This window comes from Phyllopteryx taeniolatus, chromosome 19, assembly GCF_024500385.1.
Source record: "Phyllopteryx taeniolatus isolate TA_2022b chromosome 19, UOR_Ptae_1.2, whole genome shotgun sequence".
In the NCBI taxonomy this organism is placed as follows: domain Eukaryota; kingdom Metazoa; phylum Chordata; class Actinopteri; order Syngnathiformes; family Syngnathidae; genus Phyllopteryx; species Phyllopteryx taeniolatus.
Genome location: NC_084520.1, coordinates 18,575,431 through 18,601,270, shown reverse-complemented (window position 1 = coordinate 18,601,270; position 25,840 = coordinate 18,575,431). Strand labels below are relative to the sequence as shown.

The window sequence follows — 25,840 nt, the reverse complement described above, 5'->3', positions numbered from 1 at the left end:
TCCCGTCTGCCAATTCGACGGGATCGGCATCTGCCGTCCGACGCGCCAAGTCGCTGACGGACGTCCGGCAGCTGACGGCAGGCCCAAGTCGGGGAGCGTCTCTATTGGTCCGCTGCTGCGCCCCCCCCGGCCCTCGTTTGCTGTTGCCCGGGAGAGGACGCACACACGCACACAAGTATCAGTGTCATCGGGTGCACAAGAATGTAGTCGCGGGGGTGTCAAAATTTGTCTGGACCAATGAGAAGCGTCGGTGGGGGCCGGGAAAGCAGCGAGGTGACACTTGACCCACAAAGAAACGTCCAGACGGTCGAGAAGGACCCGAACCCCAAAACTTCGCCACCGGACCGACCTGAGGAACACATAGAACACCGCCCCCCCCCCCCACGTCCTCCCGTCCGGCGCCCCGCCCCCCCCCCCCCGAGCCGGCCCCACCTGAAGGATCGAAGCAGGTAAGTGGAGGAAACGGGAAATTGATCATCCGGTGTGAGGAACTGTGAGGCGGATGTGCTAACCGCTTGTCCTAGCATATTAGACTTTATAAAAACATGCAGTGATAACACAATTGAATCATACAAATGTTGCCCCTTTTTTGGAAATGGGTATTGTGCTCTTTGCACAATGCTCAGTTTTGCCTTGAGATACGAGTTACCTCCTATTTTCGGGGGGCTTTGACTTGAGAGCACCTTGTTGACGACGAGCAGCAGTAGGGAGATTCTACAAAATGCTACCATTTTTGTCAATGTCTTTCTGCCTCCAAAGTGTTGTGCGTCAATTGAGCGTCTGTTGTCGTACTGGAGCGGCTCCGACGACCGGAGACAAATTCCTTGTGTGTTTTATTTGGACATACTTAATAAAAAAAAGAAAGATGATTCTGATTCTGATCCGCTGTCACCCACATTTCCTTCTCGTTGCAAAGTTGTGATCCACTTTCAGAGAAGTTAAGAAAATTATTCGATTTTTGTTGTGGAGAAAGAGCTTATGAAAACAGATACACAGTTTATGATATTTTCCAACCAGTTTGTTGTATGCCGTGACGTCTGCCAGCCAGAGGCTGAGCGGCACTGTGTTTGTTTACAGCGTAAACTAGCAGCTAGCGCGCAAGGAAGGAACATATTTGATACTTTGTTTCGTGTAAGAGCTTGGTACACCTCCGCCCCAAGCCGTCCGTCCGTCCGTCCGTCCATCCATTTTCCCAACCGCTTAGCCTCACGCGAGCCGCAGGCGTGCCGGCGCCGATCCCGGCCCGACTCCGGGCGAGAGGCGGGGCCACACCCTGAACCGGTCGCCGGCCGATCGCAAGGCACATGCGGTCTCAACAAACAACCATTGGCACTCACATTCGCACCTACGGGCAATTTTGAGTCTTCGATCAACCTCGCGTGCGTGTTTTTGGGATGTGGGAGGAAAGCGGAGTACCCGGAGAAAAGCCACGCAGGCGCGGGGAGAACACGCAAACTCCACATCGGCGAGGCCGGATTTGAACCCGCAATCTCAGAACTGTGAGGCAGATGTGTTTTTGTACCCACCCAAATTTGGGTCCTGACCGACCGGTTGAGAATCACCGATCTCGGACCACCGTCCAAAAAGTTTGGCAGCACAGTTTATGCCCGCGTGTCGCTCGCTGGACGAAGACGCGGTTGGACAGCTGCGCCAAAACCCACGCGGCTATTTTTAAGTTGTTCCTTCAGACGATGATGAGGATGATAAGAATAACAATCCTGCACTTTTCAAGGCACTCAAGGCCACTTTACAATTCATCGTATGCTTCATTTACTCCTCAGTCACACCCGCTGGTGGTAAACTATTCGGAAGCGCGGCTGCCATTCTGCGCCCACGGGCCCTCCGGCCGCCACCGAACATCCGACCGCATTTGTTCGTGGGCAACGTGGGTTAATTAAGTGTCTTGCCCACGACCCTCTGGCTGCAGGGCATACACTAACCCTCTGTTCCACGCCGCCCGCAAATGATGATGATGATCAGAATCATCTTTATTTGCCAAGTATGTCCAAAGAAACACACGAGGAATTTGTCTCCGGTAGTTGGAGCCGCTCCAGTACGACAACAGACGCTCAATTGACAGAACACTTTGGAGACAGAAAGACATTGACAGAAAAAAAACAGTCACTGAGCAGTAAAGGGTTGCTAGTTTTCTGGTAATGCCGGTACAATTTGTTTTGGACAATTGTGCAAAAAGATGCAGAGTCCTCGAGCACTTCGAGCAGTTGGAATGACAAATATTGCAATAGTCCGGTGCAATGAGCATTGTGCAAAGGGCGCCGAGACTTCAAGGAGTGGATGCGGTTGACGAGTGACGAGTAGCGCGATCATCTGGGACAATGTCGATTGTGCAAATGGTGCAGATACTCCTCAGTATGCAAATGGAGCAGATGCTACTCTGGCACATGAGTGGCCAGTATTGGTCAAGAACAGATATGCAAATAGTGCAGCGTGGCGAGACTACCGCAGTGAGTGCACCACTAATGCATAATTGGCCCCACAGAAATGTGACAACGAACTCAAGACAAAATCATTGGCAGCATGTTGCAATGGAATTGTAGGTTAGCTGTTTAAGAAGTTGATGGCAAGAGGGAAGAAGCTGTCGGAATGTCCGCTAGTTCTCGTTTGCATCGATCGGTAGCGCCTACCTGAGGGAAGGAGCCGGAAGAGCCGGCGACCGGGATGCGGAGGGTCCGAGAGGATTTGCCACGCTCTTGTCTTAGTTCTGGCAGCGTGCAAGTCCTCGAGGGTGGGTAGTGGGGTACCGACAATCCTTTCAGCAGTTTTGATTGTCCGTTGCAGTCGGAGTTTGTCCTTCTTTGTAGCAGCACCAAACCAGACTGTGATGGAAGAACACAGGACCGATTCGATGACCGCTGTGTAGAACTGCCTCAACAGCTCCCGTGGCAGGCCGTGCTTCCTCAGAAGCCGCAGGAAGTACATCCTCTGCTGGGCCTTTTTGAGGACGGAGTTGATGTTGGTCGCCCACTTCGGGTCCTGAGAGACTGTAATTCCCAGGAACTTGAAGGTCTCGACGGTTGACACAAGGCGGCTGGACAGCGTGAGGGGCAGCTGTGGCGAAGGATGCCTCCTGAAGTCCACGATCATCTCTACAGTCTTGAGCGTGTTCAGCTCCAGGTTGCGTCGGCCGCACCGCAGCTCCGGCCGCTCCGCTTCCTGTCGATATGCAGACTCGTCACCGTCCTTGATGAGGCCGATGCCAGCGGTGTCATCTGCAAACTTCAGGAGTTTGACAGTCGGGTTCGCTGAGGTGCAGTCGTTCGTGTAGAGAGAGAAGAGCAGCGGAGAGAGGACACAACCTTGGGGCGCCCCGGTGCTGATGCTGCGTGCGGATGAGGTGGCCTCCCCCAGCCTGACCCGCTGTGTCCTGCCCGCCAGGAAGCTGTAAATCCACTGGCATATGGCAGGCGAGACGCTGAGCTGGAGAAGCTCGGATGAAAGGAGTTCAGGGATGATGGTGTTCAATGCTGAGCTGAAGTCCACGAACAGGATCCTCGCGTAGGTCCCTGCGGTGTCGAGGTGTTCTAGGATGAAGTGCAGTCCCATGTTGACCGCATCATCCGCAGACCTGTTCGCTCGGTAGGCAAACTGCAGGGGGTCCAGCAGGGGACCTGTGACGCTCTTGAGGTGGTCCGGCACGAGGCGTTCAAAAGACTTCATGACCACAGATGTCAAAGCGACAGGCCTGTAGTCATTCAGACCCGAGATTGCAGGTTTCTTGGGGACTGGAATGATGGTGGAGCGTTTGAAACAGGATGGAACTTCGCACAGTTCCAGAGATCTATTGAAGATCTGAGTGAAGACTGGAGCGAGCTGGTCCACGCACACTTTGAGGCAGGATGGGGACACATGGTCCGGGCCTGCCGCTTTGTTGATGATGATGACGACGATTTCATTCTCGACTTTGTCGTGTGGCAGGACGTCATCGTCGGGTCACATGCTGCCCCCCGTCGGAGGGTCGGGCCGCCGCCCCTTCAACCGGGCGATGATGCAGGGCACCGCCGAGTTGCTGGACGACGCGGGAAAACCGCCGGAACCTTCTGGAGAACCTTTGTGTGGGCCCGTCGTGGCTCAGGCTGAGAGTGAGACACGCGTATACACTCACTCACACACACACACACATCTTGCCCACTTGCTGAGGTCAGCGTGTGCGTTTTGTGTGGGCAGGTGAAGACTTTCAGGAGTTCAGCCCGACGCGCGTCCGCCGTTGCGGCTCGCGGCTCGACGTCGTCGTCGACGCGTTCAGGTAGCTCACGGGTGACGTCACCTGCACGCCGGTCAGCAGCTTCTGGGAAGCAATCTTGAATCTCCTGTGCGGGATTTTCTTCCCACATTGCAAAAATCTGTTAGCATGTTAGCCAGTTAGCATGTTAGCTTCACTGAAGACGTTGAAAGTGGGAGCGATTGGTTGTCTGTGGTGTCCCGTACGTGCGCAGGACAGAACCCAAACAAAGGAGTTGGGATGAAGACGAAGAGGAAAAGGGCACAATGAGAAGTCTGCGGGTCCGACGCACCGATTGGCTGCATTCGCCGGGCGACGTGACGATGTCACAGGCTGACGTCATCGCCCCGCCCCCTCAGTTTAAGGACTCGCCCGACGACGACGGCGACTCATCGCAACGCTCCGGCGGCCGATCTCAGCAAAGTGAAAGCGAGGAAGCCTCGTCCGCTTTTAGCTCCTCCTCCTCCTGGTTGGCTGAGCGGGAGTGTGGCTCCGCCCCCTCAAGCAGAGTCGTGTCGCTTTGTCCTTACTTGACGCACGTCAGCCAGCGCCACCTGCTGGACTGGAGGGCGAGCCCGCACAGCAACCGGGGCTTCCTCTTGCACGACGTGAGTGACAACACACACAAACACACACACACACGACACAACACCACTGAGCACTGGTATTGTTATTGTTGTTGTTGTTGTGGTTGTTGCGTTGTGTAGCAACTGCGTCCCGTGACGGGTCGGTACCGAGAGGGTTGCGAGTACACCGTGTTGCATCACATCCACAGCGGCGCCTACGGAGACGTCGTGTGTGTGCGCGACTGCAACACGCGATTCACGTGTGCCGCCAAGAAGGTCAGCCGTGTCTGTGCTGGTTTGTGTTGTTTAAGCGTGTTGCGTATGTGTTGTGTGCAGCGGCGTCGTTAGCCCTAACTTCTCAATATTTAGCAATATGTGTTGATGGTGAAGGTTCATAGTCCGAGCCCCCCCTTAAACACAAAATGCCCCCACCCTCGTGGACCGTTACACTTTGGGGTGAAATTCCCTCCATCGACAACAATTCTTAGGGGGGGCTAAGCCACCCCAAATGTCAAAAGCTAGCGACGTCCCTGGTTGTGTATATGTTTGTGCACATTGTGTATAGTTTTGTGTTGTTATTTGTGTACGTGTCCATGATTGTGTGTTGTTTGAGTGTGTTCATTTGTGTTGTTTGAAGGTGTGTTGTGTATATATTTGTTGTGCTTGTGTGTCGTCTTAGTGTGTTGTGTGTCTGTGTGTGTTATTGTGGTGTGTCTATTTGTATGTGCCTTCATGGTGTGCGTGCGTGCGTGCGTTTAGGTCCCCGCCAGTCGCTTCCGCGAGGAGGAAGTGACGTCGTGGAGCCTGGCGTCGTCGCCGCGGGTGGTCCGCCTCTTTGGCGCCGTTCGGGAGGGTCCCCACGTGGTGCTCTTCATGGACCTGAAGCCAGGTAACCCTTGAGCCCCCCCGCCGCCCCCGCCGCCCCCCCGTGACGGCGTGTCGAATGGGCGTTCCTCAGCCGGCCTGGCTCAGCTGCTGGCGGCGAGCGGCAGGCTGCCCCGAGACCTGGCCCTGCACTACCTGTGGCAAACGCTGGGGGCGCTGCAGCACCTGCACCGCAGGAAGGTGTTGCACCTGGATGTCAAAGGTCGCAGCTCCGTCTGAACAAGAAGCCATTGCACAACAACATCTTAACCTGTGTGTGTGTTTTGTGCGTGTGTCTCTGTGTGGTGTGTTGTGTGTGTGCGCGCGCATTTATGTATTTTTTGTCTGAGTTTGCACACACGTGTGTGTTTGTGTGCATGCATGTTTTTGTGTTTCTGTGTTGTGTGGACTTTTTTACGTGTGCATGTTGGTGTGCTATTTTATGTGTGGTGTGTTTCTGCATGTGTTGTGTGTCTCTGTATGTGTTATGTGTCCCTCTGTGTGTAGTGTGTGTTTTGCGTGTGTGTGTGTGTGTGTGCGCGTATGTGTTGATGCAGTGGACAACGTGCTGCTGTCAGCTGACCTCACCAACTCGTTCCTGTGCGACTTTGGACTTTCTCGCGTGCTGGACAAGAGCGAGCGCAGCACTCAAGGCATGATGGGTAAAACACGCGTGCACGCCAAATCCAACGTATTAATCGTCACCCGATTGGACAGAAATTCATTGAAGCTAACATGATTTTGTTTATTTGGAAAAAATAACTTCACTTTGAATACATCACTGGTTAATGAATTATAATGAAATGAATTAACTATTGACGTACTTTATTTGCAAATCTAACGTTTGCCCACCCTGAAGCGTGCGTGTCCACGTCATTGTTGTCTATGTGTTTTGTGTGCGCGTGTGTCTACGGCTGTCTTTTTGTTCGTGCGTGTTGAGGAGCGGCGTCCTTGGCGGGCACCGAGACTCACATGGCGCCCGAGGTGGCGCTGGGCGTGGCCGCGAGCGCCAAGGCGGACGTTTGGAGCGGCTGCTGCATGCTGCTGCACATGCTGAACGGGCGACAGCCGTGGCTGCGACGTTACGCGCCGCCGCTGTGCCTCCACGTACGTACCCACGCCACCGCCGACGCCTTTCCCGCTTATCACGTGCTCGTTTTAGGGCAACATTTCTACATATGTCGGCGCGTGGCGGAAAGTAAAAAATGGGAGCAATTAAATCACTGCCATCGATTGCTATAAAACGTCCAAAAGTCCATTTGAAGCGGGAGGGCCGCCTGCTCATTTTGGCCGACCGCAATCAGAGCGTCTCGGCCGGCTCGCGTGTCCGTCGACAGTCAGACGCGCACACGCAAAATGGGGACACTCGCAAGGAGCGCGAAGGTCGGCTCGTACGGAACGAACAGCGTTCCGACGGACAAAGTTGACTGAGTGCTCGTGACGCCGTCGGCGCGTTTCGCTGATTTCGTAGTTTTTCACTTTTGATGGGGAAAAAAAATCCTGTTGTCAATCGGGGATGTTGTGCGCAAAATTTGAAGGAACAAAATGTTTTGCTGTCTTGCAATGAGGCTGCAACAAAATAAAATGCAGCAAAAGTCAAACATCGTCAACACTTTCCGGACGCGCGAATGCCATTTGGGATGTTTGAAATCAACGTCACGCGTGTGCCGTGCCGGGTGTCAGATCGTCACGCAGCCGGCGCCGCTGTGGGAGGTGCCGCCCGGCTGCGACCGCGCCACGCGCCGCATCTTCCGCGCCGGACTGCGGAAGGATCCCGACAGACGCGACTCGGCCGGACGGCTCCGCGGGAAAACCGCCGTCGCGCTCAAAGCTGGTGAGTGCGTTTGTGTGTGTGTGAGCGAAACCGTTTTCTGTACTGCTAGCGAGCATTTCAGTTGGCGAAGAGAATTTTAGTCGTGTGAGTGACAACATTTTCACGAGTGCGCGTGAGAGTGCTTCAAGCATGTGTGAGAGCGTTTGAGCGGCGCCTATCCCCCCCTCAGCGCGAAAGTGACTACTGAGCGCTTCTGCGACCCGATCGGCTGTCGACGAGACGTCCGTCACGTGACCGCGCCGCTCGTCTCACTCTCGCCGTCCACAGTCGGCGGTCTGAGCGCCGCCTCGGTCCGGACGGCCCACGAAAAACTGTACGGGTCCCGGACCGCGCCCGCCGCCGACCGCTCTCCCGCGATGCACTGGGTGAGCCCCTGGAGGACGAGGGCGGCCGACGAGGACGACCGGGACCCGGAGGAGGCCGACTCGCTCGCCCCGCAGTCGGCGGCCGCGGACGTTTACGTGGGAGAAGAGGACGGCCGCTACGAGGACTACGAGGGGGACTGCGAGGACTGCGAAGACGAGGAGGACGAGGAGGACGAGGAAGCGTCGGCACGATACCTCCGAGCTCTGCTGGAGGTTTTCCCTCTGTTGCGGAGAGGCCGGCAGGCGGGCGGCGCTCGGGGGGGCTCCGACGGCCAGCTGGAGGAACTCCGAGATGGTCAGTCCGCCTGGGAAGTTCCCAAAACCTTCTCACACGCGCAACAGCAACAGCATTTGCTCACACGCACGCACACTACTGAGACGCAGTCACAGATACTCCTGATTTGTTCCCGCGTGTCACCAGGCGCGGGCCTCAGGGCCGACACGCGGACCCCCACGCCCGAGCCGCGAGACGACCCCCCCTCCTGCTTCAGCAGCTCGTCACAGGCCTCGGAAAAGGTGCGCGTGCGCGCGCGTGTGCGCATCCTTTTAAATGTGGACTTTTGTTTGGTTCGTCCTCTAGGACTCGGAGTGCTCGTCGGATGACGTGAGCTCGGGGGTCCTCTCGTCCTGCGGGGGGCTCGTGGAGAGTTCAGCGTATGCACGCGGGGCCCCCTCGCGCTGCTTTGAAGGTAATGCTACAGAATGTTACATCGCCTTTGATCATGTGACAGCGCCGGGCGTGGACGTCCGGATCGAGGACGCTCGGGGGGAGCGCGTGAGGATTCGCGAACGTCAGCGAGTCCGAGTCGGGCACGTGGCCGTCGGAATCGGCCGGCAGGTGACCAGTACGCTCGAGCCCCGCGAGACATGCCGCCAACAGCGAATAGCGCCAGTGATTGACGCCCCCCTCAAAAAGTTGATCGTTGCGTTGGTCGAGCAGCCCCAAATGAGCCTCACGTAAGAATACTGTTCTACTTTACAACTGGGGTGTCAAACTCCTTTTTGTCGCAGGCCACATTGTAGTTCTGGTTTCCCTCGGGGGCCATTACGAGAAATGCATGCCCGTGCATGCATGCACACGATGACTGGCATACAATAGACGCGTTCAATTAATAGAGGACAAGTTTTGAAATTGGAGAGCAGTCAAAAAAAATTCAACTGTGATTCGGTCTATTTTAAAAAGGGATTGGTAAAAAAAAAAAACAATATCTGAACACTAAGAAGAGTGAAGATAATTTGCAGTTTTGGTATTCTAAGAAGAAAAAATGAAGTCGTCACACGTGATTTGCTTTCGCGGGCCACATGATGTAAAATGATGTGGCAGGCCAGATCTGGCCCCGGGCCTTGAGTTTAACACCTGTGCTTTACAATACCACAACGTCACGAGTCGTCCTCCAAAGAGTGGCCGGATCCACACCAGAGAGGCGATTGTCAACCTTTTCCATGAGGGGCAATTTTCCGCTATTGGCAGCAGGGCTCGGGCTGCGTTCGCAGGGATTTACCGTACTTTCATTGCTGGCGGTCTGACAGCTTGACGCGTCCTGGTGACATCACTCCCTGTCCTCCAATCAGATGTCAGCGAGCGCCTTCACCTTGGAGACACTGGACAGGAAGTCGGTGTCCTTCCGGCGGGAGCTCCGCGAGTCGTCTTTCTGGCTTCGATGCGTGGCCGCGCCCGACTGGTGTCCGCGTTGGACGTGGCGAGTTCGAGACGGCAAACTGGAAGTCCGACAATGACCCGGACTCGGGACCGGCGAGGCGCGGCGTCTCGCTAGGCCGTCTGCAAACGCAGAGTCCGACATTAACTGTCAGTATGACAGCTCGTCGGCCACCCGCGCCTCACAGACGCTGGCCCGACCCGGCCGCTACGCACTTCTTTCATCGATACGACGAAATCAACACATTCGCTGATTTTTATTTGAATTCTATTTTCGGAACGGTGTGCCCACGTTATCCTGGCTGCTCGGGTACTTCCGGGGAGTGCTCGGCACTCGGATATCTTGCACCAGTCTCGCAAGCGACAAGCTACAGCTGGCTAGCTAGTGCAGCTAAATACTGCGCAGCCCACAGCCTTTCGAGCTGCGCGTCTACGGCGACGCTAAGCTAGCAGGGGGGGAAGTCGTCATCGCATTCCGTGCGTGTGGACGGCAAGAAAAGCAAAAGGGCAAGGATGCCGGCACATTGTATGGCATACTGTTGCGTACAACGCCGTACAATCACAACAAAGTACCTGGGAATTATTTTGGGGGCTTTTTTTGAAAAAGCTTCTGTATTGTCAGCGCACACGCTTACGTTGACAAAAAGTCAACCTGGTGAAAAACGTTACGACTTAATTTCAATGTCCACGCATTGCCTTCGACCTCCCCAACGTGGGTTAGCCGAGCTGCCACAGCGCGCTGGCGTATAGCGTCTTCATATCTGCAGTTGCAACTGCTCCTCTAAGTCACTAATAAGCTACACTGTGACAAGTATCGTTATCACGTAACGAAGATGAGGAGAAGACGGAGAAGCCATGCTAACCGCTAAGCTATCGTGAAAAGTAGTCGCGCAACCCTGGAATAAGTTCTTGGGTCCTACAGTACACTTGTCACAGAAATCTGCCTGGAGCAAACAGCGGACAGAAACCGACTCAACAGCAAATTATTAGGCGTCTAGAGAGAAAATAATACAACAGCTCCACAGTAATCGCACGGAAATGATGGAGTGCGTTGGCGCACGTCAGCCAAGAGGAGGGCCCTTTAAGGTTGAAAGTATATGATTATATAGTACATCAATATTTAAAATATCAGCAATGTTATTTGTTTGTATGCACAATAGAGTGCTGAGTTTGGATTTAGACTTTTGAGATCTGCACAATAAATGTTTATCTTCATCCTTCTATTCTCTGTGGCGCTTGTCCTCTATGTGGATGGAGCCCATCCCGGCTGATTTTGGACCAGAGGCGGGTTACATCTTTCAAGACAAACTATTTGGTGTGCAGAGGGTTTTGTTTTTTCATTGTACCAAATTGAAAAAAAAAAGACTATTGTTACTGGATATAATTGACAGTGAAAAGGTTTTTTCTTTTATTTAAGTACAGGAGTTTAATCAGTACTTCTACTTTTACCAGTCTTTTTTTTTTTTTTTTTTTACACACGGGTTTTCTCCTCTTACACCGAAAGAAAGTCAAAGATTAATTTTTTTCACAATTGAACGAGATACATAAACACTGTGGCTTTTGTCAAAGTCAAATACAAAAAGGATCAGGTACATTCAAAAATAAACAATAACTAATCGAAAAAGAAAGACAATTAGCTAAGGCTTTTCATATAGGTTCCATTCCTCAATTTTACAAGATTAATAGCATAACTATTTTTTCCCAAGTCAAACCAACTCATTGTCGGAAAAAAAATATTTGTTTTAGCTTCAAAAATGTACATTTTAAAAAAATGTTTTACCTGTATTAGAATAGCATTTAAAGTCAAAGAATGTGTTTGTGTGTGAGTTGTACTTCCGCGACATTTTGTGCACCGCTCCAGACGCCGTCCAGGTGCGCTGCGATTGGACGGCGGCGTCGAGGAGGCGGGACTTTGGCGCCACTCCGCGCGCTGCGATTGGCTCAGACGTGATAGTAGGACGGCTTGCTTGCGCCGGTTGCGCAAGACGCCATTTTGGAGTGACGGCAGCCAATCTAACGGAACATAACGGAAGCACCCACAAGGTAGGGTTTGACAAGGTACATTGTTCTCAAAGCCGACGGCGGCTCCCCGACGTTCGTCCGGTGCGAGACGCTATGTCGAGGCGTCCGAACGGAGCGTTTTCATGAAAAGCGTTTTGTGGGGGAGGTCAAGCTCGCTTCGCCTTTGCTGTGACGCGGCATTTAGCGGCTAGGCTAGCACTTTCTCACAACGGGCGCATTTGGAAGAAATGCTCCACTCAAAGAGATTTCCCCCCCCCCCCCCCCCCCCTTCTCGTTAGCGTTTCGCTTAGTCCACTGATGCTTCGATGAAATGTTCCTAATAATCGACATTTAGCGGCATTATGCTCGGTAAACGTATTTTTTTATGTCGGCGTTCGCCCAGTTTATGCTAACGTATCCGCCCTAAGCGGCGCTAACAGGTTAGCGGCGCTATTTGCCTCTCAACACCCTACAACCGAATCATGGCAAAAGAAACAATTCTCCCGTTCCGTTAGGCGGAGCTTTTTTCTTTGAGATTATAAAGGCGAGCCGAGCCAACGGTCGGGAGCTCACTGGTGTGCGTTGAGCGGAGGGTCGATGGAGGAGCAGGCCGCGCTCAAGTGATTACTCAGCTGCGCTTCACGCCGCAGATGGGTGGCAAACAAGAAACAAGCAAGTCGACAAATGGCACTTTGGACAGCAGCTCGCCAAGCAGTGGACGACGACGTTCGACGACGCCCTTTGGAGGGCTAGCGCCAACAAGCCCTAACGTTTTGCCCCCCCCCCCTTTCCAATTGGAACACAACTAAAGAAGAATGCGTTTAGTTCCATTGCCTCTCGTCAGTAAAAGTGTAACATTTAATCAATTAAACGGTAATTAAAAACTATTCAGGTAAAGGGGGCAGTGTTTAGAGGTCGCCTTTAGGTCTAAATCCTATGATTTAGGCCCCTCAACATTAGTATATTATACATATACAACATTATATTCCCCGATTTCTGTCGTCCTCCATAAAAGCAGAATGATTATCTTTGCGCTCCATCAAAATAAGATATTTGCAAACATTCGCTTTTACTTTGGAAAACTTTGATCACCATTTTTGCCGATTTCCTGACAGATGTAACAGACTCAACCAATTTCAGGAAAAATCAACCATCACCTTAATCCATGAAGAAAAGAATCGTTATTTGCAGCTGTAGTATAAATGAAGGATGTGTGACTGAGGTTGTCGTTGAACCTGAAGCAGCTTCAGAAGTGGATATCCAACTAGTAGCCATTTGTTTGCATGAATCCGTAGTCAAGAAGTAGCTCTCCGTTTCAAAAAGCTTTTTGTTTGATCATTGAACAATACCAAGTAAACATCACTAACCAGTTGAGACGTAATAGGAAAAAATATGATTTGGCATGAACTGTCTAGAATAAGCGATTCTAAAAATAGTGCATAGTGACAGGCCTACGACCTCCCCTGATGTTTTGGAGCGTTTAGGTAAAAACACAAGTGCCCCTCCACCAAAAGCCTGAGATTGTTTCACACGAAAAAAGAAAGCGTTGGTTCCACTTCCTTCCTGTCTCGTGAGCCGCTAACCTGATGTCCTTCTCCTTCCTCCCGGCAGTGTCGTCGCCATGGGGAATATGTTCGCTACCCTTTTTAAGGGCCTGTTTGGCAAGAAAGAGATGAGGATCCTAATGGTGGGCCTGGACGCCGCCGGGAAGACCACCATCCTTTATAAACTCAAGCTCGGAGAAATAGTCACCACCATTCCCACCATCGGTACGCACGCCGTCTCCTTCCGAGTGAACGCCGAGCTCCGTTATGTGGAGCAGGGACGGTCGGGACTTGTGACTGGAACATCAAATGTTTGTACGAGTTCCTTTTAAATGGAACATCAAACGTTTGTTGACGTTGCCTTTATATGGAACGTGACACTTTTGCACTTAAGCAAGAGCATAATACATTTCTTAGTTGCTTGAGGAACTTCAACAGATGACTCGTTCAAGCGCCGCTGTTGTTCCGCGCGGCGTTTCCTAACCCGACAAAATAAAACGACTCTCGTGTAAGACTTGTCCAAAAAGGAGTGGCGGGCGCATTTGACGTCGTCATCTTCATTGAAGCCAATCGCGAGCCCGTGGGTGTTTGCGTCATCGCGTGCTTGTCGCGTACGTCCGCAAATGTTTTTGCGCCTGTTAAATATGCTAACTTTCAACTGTATTGCCTTTGGCTACCTGCCTGAAACAGTCCGAGAGACGATTCACGGAGGTCATGGGTGACATTGGCGTAGGCAGATTCGGCGAGGAATTCTTTGCCGATTTCGGTCGCGGTCGAAGAAAACGGATTGTGTGCAATCGATGGGACTTGTCTCTCCCTTTCAAGGTTTTGGATTAGGGGGGGGTCAAGGTTCAGGGGTTAGCTCAAGGGACTGTAGTTCCAGTACTTTTTAACCATAAAGCATTATTACATTACATTTGGTAAAGCATTTGTGTCATTTTTCTAGTAGTGAAGATTTGGGATTTGTCTGACTGTTGAATCTAGTTTGGCTGTGAATGACATGAAAACGTCTGGCTCTTGTCAATAAAATGTAAGATTTTCCAAATCGGCCTCGTAATCCACAATATGGGGAACGTCACGCGACCAAAGCGGCAAAAAAGGTTTTTGGACTTCCTGTGTATGCTACGCTAATGACCGCAAGCTACGGGTTGATGACACGATGATTTGAAGCTGAACTTACCAAAAAAACATTCTTCGTGGGTGGTGTCTTTGGACAAAAGTGAAATACATGTCTGTGATTTATGTACACAAGTAGGATATGATATATGTAAGCACAAACTGAGCCTAAACATTGTCTATCGTCATCTCCGGTGACCTCTCGTGTTGGACAAACGACATTGTAGACGTCGAAAGTTCCTACTGGTGCATTGAAACGCTCCCCTTTGCCGTCCACCAACCAGGACGATGGGCTTCCACCTGATCGGACTACATTCTCAAATTCCGATGTCTGGTTTTGCGTTTGAACGCTTCTGATCTTTTATGATCCGGTAAAGGTTGAGTGTTCCGATTGAAGGAAGGGGTCGGAATGTTTTCGTCGTGAGCGACCCTTTCAGACTTCGTTAAGGAGAGCGAGAGGATTTGAAACGTACGTCGAAGCGTGGCCGGGCGACGTGTCGTACTCCGCAAGTCCTTTCGACCTTCAAGTTGCTGACAACGACGCGAGCGCCACGTCGTAAGCGTGCAAACGTCACAATGTGTCGTCATCTTGTGCAGGTTTTAATGTCGAGACGGTAGAGTACAAGAACATCAGCTTCACCGTGTGGGACGTGGGCGGTCAGGACAAAATCCGCCCGCTGTGGCGCCACTACTTCCAGAACACTCAAGGTCAGTTTGCGTGCGTGCACGTGTGTGTGTATGTGTGAGGGAAGCCGTTGTGCGTGTTGACGTGTGTCGACGTGTGCGTGCATGCGCACAGGTCTCATCTTCGTGGTGGACAGCAACGACCGGGAGCGCGTGAACGAGGCCCGGGAGGAACTCTCTCGAATGCTGTCGGAGGACGAGCTCCGAGAAGCCGTTCTTCTGGTCTTCGCAAACAAGCAGGTGAGGCCGTCGCAAAACACGACTTCCTAGCCGTTTCCGTAGTCGATGGTTACGCTGCCGACAGAGAGTAAGCAGTCAGGTAGCCTGTCGCTATCGTTAGTGAGGGCTGCAACCAGCCATTTGAAGATTCAAGTCATCTGTCCATTATTTTTTGATTCATCATTAAAAAAAGACATTTAACTTCTATCCCTTTATTGGAAAACAGAACGTTCTTCAGAAAAGAAAAAGCATGCATTGATGATTCAGTTCCCAGTTTGTTCCGTGACGTCCATCAGAATATCTTTGATTTCCAAAGTTCCAAAGCAGATGTTTGCAAATGTCTTATTTTGAAAAACACAAAGATTCTAACTCTGCTACTACGGACAAGGAGAGAAATCTGAAATTGCGACGATTTGGACAATTTGAAGTTCAACAAGGTCTCAAAACGATTCATCGTTTATCAAAATAGGTGGCAATTCATTTGATAATTGAGGAGTTGTCATGAATCGATTCATTGTTGCACCTCTAACATTTAAGACATTTTCAGATCTCTGTAGCAACTGTTTTTTAAAAAAAAAAAAAAACACCTGAATTCCTGACAGAACTATTTTCCCCTTCTTGGTGAGTGTATACGTTGCACGAGTCGTCATTTAGCCACATGGTGGAAATGTTTGACCCGAGGTGGCCTTTCAGCACACGTCGCTACAGAACTCGTTTCGCTGTGGATATTGATGCTCACAATCTTACTGTATGTAAACTTCTGAATTTGAAGACATTCATAAAAAAATGTTGGAAAAGTGGAATTTAGCAAAAAAACATGTATTTTGGTCATCCCAATGGACCTGAAACTGGAAATGTTTCATCTGATTTCATGTCACAGAGCGAGAAATAAAAGCACATCTTTTCACACGGTGTATGTAAACATCCGTTTCCAACTGTAACTAGAATGAAGTATGCGTTTGTGTTGAGTCGTATGTCGGCGTGTGTTTGTCAACCAGGACCTCCCGAACGCCATGAACGCCGCCGAGATCACGGACAAGCTGGGCCTGCACTCGCTGCGCCAACGCAGCTGGTACATCCAGGCCACGTGCGCCACCAGCGGCGATGGCCTCTACGAGGGCCTCGATTGGCTGTCCAACCAGCTCAAGAACCAGAAATGAGCGTTCCGCGCGCCACCCGCCGACCGACCGACACACGCGTCTTTCTTGTTTCTTTGGACCGACACACGCGTCTTTCTTGTTTCCTTGTTCTATTTCCGCACGCCCCCCTTTCCCTCATCTCGGGGGAAATAACGCTGGCGTGCCTTTTACACCCGTGTGGACCCCGACCTCCCTCTGTCTAAACCCCCCCCCCCAGAGGAAGCATGCTTTTCATTGCCCCGCCCCCTCACCGTATTAAATGCCTGATTGCTAGATGTCATTTCACTCCTGTAAGAAGCATTTAACCTGTATCAGGTCAGAGTTCACCCCCCAACCCCCCGCTGTCAAGCATGAAAATCATGCTTCCTCTACAATCACAGCTGAGCCCCCCACCCCAGCACAAGGCGCGTTTGTGGGAGGAGTCTTGTGGAAACATTTCAAACAAACATTTATTTTCATTTTTTTCTTCTACTTGTTCTCGTTCTTCCTGTCACGCAATTCTATTTGTACTTCTGACTGCTCAACCAACCAAAACCATCCCAGCAGTTTTGACGACGACGACAACAACAACAAAATGTCCAGCAGCCAGGCAGGAAGTTTTGAAGTCGCCCAGCGGCGGGCGGCGTCACCGTTCGGTTCGGAAGAAGGATTTGGGCACCGGATCAGATGGCCCCATCACACGGGCGAGAAGGGTGCGCGCTCGCGTGGCAGGGGCGGGTCTGCGGGGACGGAGTCAGCGGGCCACCCGCGCCGTCCTCAGCCCGCCGCAATGATTGTAAATGTGTAAACTGTTTTGTGGGCTTTCCTCAACACATATTAAGAAAAATAAAACGTGAGTTGATCAAAAAAAAAGAACGCGCCATGACGTCATCACGCACCGCAAACATTCACACGTGTGCCGCACCGCGCTGGGCCGCCAGGTGGCACCAAAGAACCGGCAACAAAAGCACAAGACAATTGGAAGTGTTCAGTTGTACAACCAGCTTTTTAATTAAATTATTAATGACATCCTTTTCATTCTTTGTACAAAGTTATTTATTGATTCTAATAACTTTTTAATTCAAATTAATGTTTTGTGCCACAGTCAAGTTTATTGAACATTTTTCCCAATGTAATTACAATGTACACTTGTACAACAATCACTTGAATTCAGTTTTAAATTTGAAAATTTCAATTCATGTGTATTTGTACAACTTTCATAATGTAATTTTAATTTTCCAACGAATTTTATTAAAATGTTCATAATTATGTTCATTGTATAGCAGTCCATTAAATTCCTACAAAGCTTCCTTTTAAACGTACATTTTTCAAATACTTTTCACAATCTATTCAGATTTGTCGAACGTGAGCTGTAACAGATGAACTAAAGTAAAAGGATATAAAGCACGTGAATCGTTACAAACCTGCAATATTGTGAATTAATAAATGAATATAAATACAAAAAGAAAAAATAATGGTTAAATGTGTAACAAGTTTTCAAAGCTGGCAGTGGCGCTGTTGACAATTACATTTTACAATAAACTGGTGTGCTATAATGAATGTTTATTTTAATTTTTAATTTTTTTATTTTTTTTAATTATTTTTTACTAATTAATATGTTCATTTATCATAAATGTTCTTTTGGACACCAGTTATTTAAATTAATTTGTTTAAGAATAAAATTTAATTGAAGAAAATTATAATATAATTGTATAATAATAAATTGGTCACCCATTTATTTATTTATTATTATTTTCTTTTGCGCTCAAAGTTTGAGTTTTGCTTTGGTCAATGATTTGCGCGTGTGTGCAGGTGCGTTGGTGACGCGTGACGGTGGCTCCTCCCCCCGGCAACAGAACCCGCCAAAGGTGTCCGCGCCGACGTCATCGTCGCCATGATGACTGACAGCTGAACGCCGACGGCGGTCACGTGCGAAACTTGGAGCCGCCCGATCGAAACTTGGACGGAAACGACGCCCGAAGTTCCAAACGGACAACACGACGCCGACTTTGACTTCTTGTGTGTTTGTGTTGTTGCGTGTTTGTGCTGTTGTTGTGTGTTTGTGGTGTTGAGTTGTTGTTGTGTGTGTGTGTGCGTGCTCGCAGGTGGATTTTCCCCGTGGTGACGTTACGTGAAAGTGAGAGAACGCAGTTCGGATTTTGCGAATCTTGAAGGACGAAAATGTCACAAAACAAGAAAAGTTTAGACGACGATGTGGATGACGTCACCTGGGCGGAAGTCAGCCGCTCGCAGCCAATCATCATCGCCGCCGTCAGGCGCGAGGCGTCCGTCAGCAGGTGCGTGATGACGTCACGAGCGGTGCCCTGCCTGGGCTTGTTTGATAGGTGGCGGCGACCAGTCTTGGGCCACAATCAGAAAACAAACTAAAATATCGCCCAACTGAAAAGATTTTGATGAAATATTTGCCTCGACGTTTTCAATTCAACACAACTGATTTTATTTGTAAACTAAATATAGGTTTATATTTGTTACATTCATAAACGTGTACCCCCTCAAGTTCACGTAAAAAAAGAAATATACAGTGCTGTTCCTTAAGTGAGAAACTCAACAATAAAAACAAAAACTTGAATTCCTTCTGTACAAACACTTCAAAATTAATGAAGATGTATGGAAATATGTATCACCTTACAGCACAACAATAATCACGCCTTAAAACGTCTTTTGTCTGTAACACAAACACTGAAAATTAAATGCGTTAACTTGGGTTATATCTGTTTTTTTAATTAATATTGTTGCTGTTATTCAACTCATTCACTGCCAGCCTTCCCAGTTAACACGGATATTTGACTTCTCAAGCCGTCAATGGCAGTGAATGTGTTAATTATGAATTGAAGTTGGTTTCAACATCCAGCTGCTCCGCATGTTTTGGTAGACACGCCCACTTTGATGTGGATGTGTCCCCCCCCCGACCTCCCAAAAAAGACAGAAGTGCACTCTGAACCTCACTCTGTCAATGCTGCTGTAAATAAAATGTGCTTTGGAAATTTAGCATGTGATTAAATATCATTTTAAAGACGCTACAACAACAACAACACTTACTACTACTATAGAGAATATCAAATAGTACTGCAATATTTGTTGTATCATTTCATCATGTTGATACATTCATGCGCACACTCGAATTGCACACGTGCGTAACCAGGATGCGTGTCCTGACCGCAAGCGGCCAATTGCCGCAGGGGGCGTGTCCTGACCGCAAGCTGCCAATCGCCGCAGGGGGGAGGTTAACGTTTTTCTGTTTTTCTTCCAGGAACGTACGAAGCGAACTTTTCTCGGCGTCCGCGCTGTCCATCCCCGACCCCTTCCCGGAACTCTGCGGTCCCGCCGGGTCGCCCGTTGCCGTGGCGACGCTCTCACCGCCATCTGGCGACAAACACGTCAGTCTGCGAGCACGAATGCACAAAACAAAACAACCAACCAACCAACCAACCAACATTCTTCCAACCGGCGACGGCCGCTTGAATCGACAGTCGGAACTTTCCGGTCGGGCCGGTTTGGCGCCTCTCGGTCCCCGCCTTTGTGCTCTTGTGCTGGCTGTTGTTGGCCCCGCCCCTTTTCCCGTGGCGCAAAACAAACTGGCCGCAGTGCCGCCCGAAGATCCCGTCGGCAGAACGCAACCGGCTGATTTGGAGACTGATCGGCGTGTGTGTGCGTGCGCATCAGCAACCGCGCGACTTGCTCTCTCTCGTGTCCGAGTCGAGAGTGTGGCCGCCAAGTCTGCGCACACACGTGCTAAAAAACACACGGACACGCTTGCGGCTCATTTTCGCATACTTCGATCAAAAGATATTTCCTAACGGAGACCTTTTTGCGGGACGCCGCCTTGGTTTCCAAATGTGTCCGACGCTGCAACGACCTCGCTTCAAGTCCCGTTTTCAATGATTTTCGGCAGCCGCGCTTCTTAGGCCAAAGCAAAAAGCTTTAGTTTGTGGTATCAAGGAACTACATTCAAGTGAGTTGAGGAGTTTCATTTTCACAAAAGTAGTGCCGTGACACCTTCTTGTGGCATCATTAGGCAATTAGAACCCGTTTCAATTCCTCACAGCCTGTGTGACAAAATGATGATGCGTTCGCAATCGTTTATCGCTCCTGAGTCGAAATCTCGACGTTGGGATTTTCCGGAACTATCCGGGTCGACAATTAAAACAATTGAAGGATTTCCAAAACGCCCGCGCGGCCGTGTGACGTTTGTGTGTTTGCCGTGTGTGTCAGCTGCTGAAGGTTTTCGCCGAGGGCGAGCACGGCCGCTCGCTTTACGTGAGCTCCGTCGCCACGGCGATGGAGGTTTGCCGCACGCTGGTGACGACGGCGCGGTGCGGCGAGCGGGAGAACTGGGCCCTCATGGAGGTCCATCCCGGCCTCGGCCTCGGTGAGGCGCACGCACGCACGCACGCGATGGCGAGCGCTCCTGACCGAGCGTGTGCGTCTCCTCCCCAGAAAGGTGCCTAGAGGATCACGAGGCTGTGCCGGAGGTTCAGGCCGGCTGGGCGCCGAAGGCCGACACGCGTCTCGTCTTCTGCAAGAACTACGCCAAGTATGAGTTCTTTCGCAAGCCCGCGGTACGAGCGCCATCATCGTGACACACGGCGGCTGAAATAAGTATTTAACGCGTCGCCATTTTTCTCACTAAATATATTTCCAAAGGTGCTATTGACCTGAAAATGTCACCAGATGTTGGGAACAAGCTGAGTAATACATGCATACAAAGAAAGTAGAACAAATAAGCTCCGAACTTAGGTTGTGTGTAAAAATGTGAAAAAGTATTGACCACATGAAGAAAGGGAGGCGCAAAAAGGCACGCAAAGCCGAGACGGCGCCTAAAATCCATCAATAATCAAACAGCCATCCAGTCCCTTGTCAGTGCAAATGAATATCAGCTGGTTCAGTCCTAATGGATGGCCTACAAAAAGGTCTATCACAAACTAATTGTTGCAAAACATAATGTGTTAAATACTTATTCAGCCGCTGTAATCGTGACTATGACATCATCATAACGTCAGCACCTCACCGTGACATTAGAAATGAGCAAGTTAGGACTTATTTTCCTTACCTTTGATTGGAACGCAGCGGCACGGTAAATGACTGGTTAGAGCGTCCGCCTCACAGTTCCGAGGTCCGGGGTTCGATCCCCGGCCCCGCCTGTGTGGAGTTTGCACGTTCTCCCCGTGCCTGCGTGGCTTTTCTCCGGCCGCTCCGCTTTCCTCCCACATCCCAAAAACATGCATGGTAGCTTAATTGACAACTCTAAATTGCCCGTAGGTGTGAATGTGAGCGCGAACGGTTGTTTGTTTGTATGTGCCCTGCAATTGGCTGGCAACCAGTTCAGGGTGTACCCCTCCTCGTGCCCGACGATAGCTGGGATAGCCTCCGGTACGCCCGCGACCCGTGTGAGGAGAAGCGGCTCAGGGAATGGATGGATGATTGGAACTTTGCCCCCACCAACATGGCTGCCACGTCGCTTAGCCAGGCTACTACAGCGCGCTACTGCGTATGTTGGGAAATTCAATCTGACGCTCTGACTGCGCTTGAGAGCGCGGTGTTCAGAGAGGCAGAGCGCACTCCGTTTCCTATGAATTTGCGAAGGAGCGTGTCGGCCATTGGCAGGAATACGTCAGTGCCTCCACCATATTGAGTGTGTCAGTTTTGCCTGTAAACATCCGGCGCTCAGAGTAACCAAACGGCACACTCCAACGATCCACTGAGTTTCCGAACATTCCCAAGTGTAGGCAGCGCGCTTGGAGTGAAATTCCCAATGTACCCATAGTCTTCATATCTACAGTAGCAACCTGGCTAAAGGACGTGCCGGCCACGTCGCTGGGGGCAACGTCGTCATCACCGACAATGCACGGACATTGAAGATAAATCTGAACTTGTTCATTTTGTTCTCGTTTCTCGTTTACTTTTTTGTCAAAAGAGACCACAAATAATTTCACCAATGAAAGGTTGTTCCTGTGATTGTACGTAGAGCACTAACCATCCATCCGTCCGTTTTCCGTACCGCTTTTCCTAGAGCACTAAACATTTGCAGCTAAAAGTATCGCCTTCATTTGAATTTGCATAATCCTATATAAATCCATGCCAGGAACACTGGTACAAGCTGCAAAGTTTATTAAAGGGTGACTATATTTGTATCTTTTTTTTTTTAGTTCGCCCATACCGTAAACGCTTCAAGCTAGAAGCCTAGGATGGCCGTAGAAGAACAGGTTGCCGGTTTGATAAACTGCAATTTACATACGATCCGATTTGTTGACTAATTGCACGAATAATCAGTGACTCGGGAGCCGTCAAGATCATTTTGTGGCAGCCCTCATTTCCATCGACAAAAGGTTCGCTTGACCCCGCCCCAGTTGACAAATGCGTTGATATGCAATTAGTAAAAATGTTGAGTGGCAAGTAAATCTGGGAAACCAGATCGTCGTCATCATCATCATCATCATCAGTGTCTGCTAAGCACAAAAGTTCATGTCAAGCCCTGTTTGAAGTGCGCGCGCGTGTATGCACGTGTTGTGTGCGTGCGTGCGTGCGTGCACGGCCACGTACAACGTGATGACTTTGTGGTCGTGAAGTCGTTCGATGCCGTGGCGTGCTCTGACATGGTCGTCCTCGTCCTCCTCCTCCAAGCTCTTCTTCCCAGATGCCATGATCTCCGACAGCGCAGACGGCGGCAAGCAGATGACATCGCAACAACTCGTACAGGTCGGACGCACGCGCGCACACATGCAACACACAATGTGCACGGACGCTCATACAACACGCACGGTGTAGAGAAGCTTAACGACGACAGGCATAGACGAGCAGCGCACACGCAACGCGCACTCACACACTACAAACAAGACAAAGACACGCAACACACAAAACCGATGTACACACATCATGTATGCATACACACAGTCATGGAATGTACACACAGATACTAGATTAGAAACAACACTTGGAAACACACAACACGCTCACACACACAAGCAACACACATCGACACGTAACACACACACACTCTGATGCGTGCTTGTGCGTGTGTGCGCTCGCGTGGTCCGTTTAGGACCTGGTCCGGTCGGGCTCGTGTCCCGAGATCCGAGGTTTCCTGCACATGAAGGATTCCGCGCGCAAGTCGTGGAAGCGCGCTTACTTCTTCCTGCGCCGTTCGGGTCTTTACTGCTCGTCCAAGGGCGCGTCCGAGGAACCGCGACACCTGCGGTACATGGCAGACCTCCGCGACCTTCACGTCTACGACGTGGTCGACGCGCGCAAACTCTACGCCGCGCCGCAACACTTCTGCTTCGCCGTCACGGTCGGTGACCTGAGCCACGTCCTCACGGCGTCACACTGACAAAAGGCGGGCGTGGCCTTATTTGTGTGTGTGTGTGTGTGTGTGTGTGTATGCGTGTGCGCAGCCTTCAGGAAGTCCGGTCCGCCTTCAGCACCTGAAGATGTTTTGCGCCGACAGCCAGCAGACCAGAACCTGCTGGACCTCGGCCTTCAGATTGTTTAAGGTTAGGCTCGGATGTTCAAGCGCTCAGCTTGAACAACATGTGACCTATTTGTGTGTGTGTGTGTGTGTGTGTGTGTGCGTCTTAGTATGGGAAGCAGCTGCAGTCTAACTTCCAACAGTCCACGTGGACACGGCGAAGCCTGACGGACGGCAAAGTGAGCACACGCACGCATGGAAGCACACGCACACGTGCACACACTTGTACACAAACATACTGAAACACAAACACTGACACATGCACACAGAGACACGCTCACATGAACACACACATATAGACTAACGTGCACTCTCACACACACACAAAAGAAGTGTACGCTTGTGTGTGATTGCGTGTGCGTGCAGGCCAAGTCGGAGGCCAGCCTGGCGGTGATGGACTTTTCCGGAAAGTCCGGCGGTCGCGTCGTTGACGACCCGACAGAGGCCGAGTGCACCGAGTGCCGCGGAGGGCGAGCCTGGCGGGTGAGTAGGGGGGCTGATCGTCACGGGCGTGTTTGTGTGAGGGGGCGTGGCCAAGTGGTAGCGGTGTCACCTGTTTTTTGTTTTGTTTTGGGTGTGCGTGTTTTGGGCGTCAGCGTCTGGAAGTTCTGCACCGCAGCCCGCCCGACTCGAGCTCGGCCTCGGGACCGGCCCGTAAGTCGACGTGCCCGCGACGCTGTCAAGGCCGCCGCCGTATCGCTCGCGTCCATCTTTGTGTCTGTGTGTGTGTCGGTCGCAGCGCTCCACGCTGGCCAGCTGTGGTTCCATGACGGCGTATCGCGGAAGCAAGCGCGGCGGCTGCTGGAGAAACGAGGCCTCGTCGACGGGTGAGCCCGCCGGTCGCCACGGCAACCGCATCGCCTTGTCCTACTTTGGGAGCGGGAAGACACGTTCAAGCTAACACGATCTGTGTGTGTGTGTGTGTGTGTGTGTGCGCGCGCCCATGTTTGTGTTTGTGCGTGGATGGTGTGTGTTTCTACACTGATGCATTTGCGCATGCATGCGTGTGCATTTGTTTGTATATGTGCATTTATGCATGTGTGTATGTGCATGTTTGTCTTTGTGTGTCTCTGCATGAGCGTGTTTGTTTACGCGCGCGTGTGTGCCAATGTATATGTGCATCTGTGTGGGTGCATGTTTTTGCGCATCTTTTTGTTTCGTCTGTGTGTGTGTGTGTGTGTGTGTGTGTGTGTGCGTGCGCATGCACACCCATATTTGCACGTGTTTGTGTGCATATATTTCCGCCCCCCCGCCCCCTCCCTCTCCGCAGGATGTTCCTGATCCGTACGAGCCAGCAGCACGCTCGTTGCTTCGTGTTGTCGTTGTGCTTCGAGCTGAAGACCAAACACTTCCTGGTCATTACTGTGAGTGCCTCCCGTGTGCGTGTGCGTGTGCGTGTGCGCGTGTGCGCGCTGACTGCGCGTATGTTTACAGTGCGAGGACGGCGGGCGGACGTTCGTGACGATGGATGACGGCGCCACGCTCTTCGCGGACATTCTGCAGCTGGTGGACTTCCACCGGGTCAACAAGGGCATCCTGCCCGTCTGCCTCAAACACCCGTGCCCGTGCGTGGCGCTATGACCCCTCAACACCCCCGTTTTAACCCCCACCCCTTTTAAACGCGTGTTTGTTGCATGATCCCATCATGCAGCTGTTCCAGCAGTCCTCCCGCAGGGTCATGTGACTAATAGCGACCAATGACGGCATGACGGGAAACTGGATCCGTGATGACCTTAGAGTTCACGTGTCGATGCATTATGTTTATTTTTTCGCATTCTGTTTGCATTTTAGCACATTTGTCAATGTTAACATGGCATTTTTACCATTTTGAAAGTCTTTTAATTATTCTTTTACATGTTAAATAAATCCTTTCCAAATAAACGTTAACTACGCGCCTTGTGAAGCTCAAAGTGGTCAACAACAGCTGACCACTTTGAAAAGAAGACGTCACACGTGAACGCTGATAGGCAAATAACGCGACTAAAAATCGTGTGGCCGAAGGGGAACCTGCTGAAAAGCTCAAGCACAAAACAGTTGTTTTTTGTTTTTTGTCCGAAGTCTTCCTTGACAAACGTCATCACGCTTCTGACACATTAAAGTAGCGTGTCGGTGGATTTAGGAGTATCTTTAGATCATTTTTGTATTT

The 25,840-nt window shown here is 50.8% G+C and overlaps 3 protein-coding genes across 7 annotated transcripts; all 3 read left to right on the top strand.

Annotated features, from left to right (window-relative positions):
• The first annotated feature begins 42 nt into the window (after window positions 1-42).
• On the top strand, window positions 43-10,749 carry LOC133469725 (mitogen-activated protein kinase kinase kinase 14-like). Of its 4 annotated transcripts, none has more exons than XM_061757153.1 (14): window positions 43-449; window positions 3,937-4,100; window positions 4,186-4,264; window positions 4,455-4,848; window positions 4,948-5,082; window positions 5,566-5,695; window positions 5,765-5,893; window positions 6,228-6,332; window positions 6,611-6,777; window positions 7,354-7,504; window positions 7,772-8,164; window positions 8,291-8,385; window positions 8,450-8,558; window positions 9,442-9,780. In XM_061757153.1, the coding sequence occupies exons 1-14, from the start codon at window positions 238-240 to the stop codon at window positions 9,642-9,644; spliced, it is 2,466 nt and encodes an 821-aa protein (XP_061613137.1). In that variant the 5' UTR covers window positions 43-237; the 3' UTR covers window positions 9,645-9,780. The 4 variants fall into 4 exon arrangements, with proteins under 4 accessions (XP_061613137.1, XP_061613136.1, XP_061613134.1 ...); XM_061757152.1 differs by having other exon boundaries at window positions 67-449; window positions 8,450-8,707; window positions 9,442-9,741; XM_061757150.1 differs by having other exon boundaries at window positions 119-449; window positions 8,450-8,826; window positions 9,442-10,749.
• Window positions 10,750-11,410: 661 nt separating this feature from the next.
• On the top strand, window positions 11,411-17,237 carry arf2b (ADP-ribosylation factor 2b). 2 transcript variants are annotated; one of them, XM_061757186.1, is made up of 5 exons: window positions 11,411-11,569; window positions 13,139-13,296; window positions 14,785-14,895; window positions 14,987-15,111; window positions 16,089-17,237. In XM_061757186.1, exons 2-5 carry the CDS (start codon window positions 13,149-13,151, stop codon window positions 16,248-16,250), a joined length of 546 nt encoding a protein of 181 aa, XP_061613170.1. In that variant the 5' UTR covers window positions 11,411-11,569; window positions 13,139-13,148; the 3' UTR covers window positions 16,251-17,237. The 2 variants fall into 2 exon arrangements, with proteins under 2 accessions (XP_061613170.1, XP_061613171.1); XM_061757187.1 differs by having other exon boundaries at window positions 11,560-11,584.
• A 653-nt stretch (window positions 17,238-17,890) lies between these two features.
• Window positions 17,891-25,581, top strand: grb7 (growth factor receptor bound protein 7). Its single transcript, XM_061757174.1, has 14 exons — window positions 17,891-18,227; window positions 18,314-18,505; window positions 19,480-19,606; window positions 20,442-20,598; window positions 20,667-20,788; window positions 22,851-22,925; window positions 23,269-23,517; window positions 23,621-23,719; window positions 23,805-23,873; window positions 24,061-24,177; window positions 24,291-24,348; window positions 24,434-24,521; window positions 24,965-25,058; window positions 25,129-25,581. The coding sequence occupies exons 2-14, from the start codon at window positions 18,390-18,392 to the stop codon at window positions 25,273-25,275; spliced, it is 1,518 nt and encodes a 505-aa protein (XP_061613158.1). The 5' UTR covers window positions 17,891-18,227; window positions 18,314-18,389; the 3' UTR covers window positions 25,276-25,581.
• Window positions 25,582-25,840: the final 259 nt, after the last annotated feature.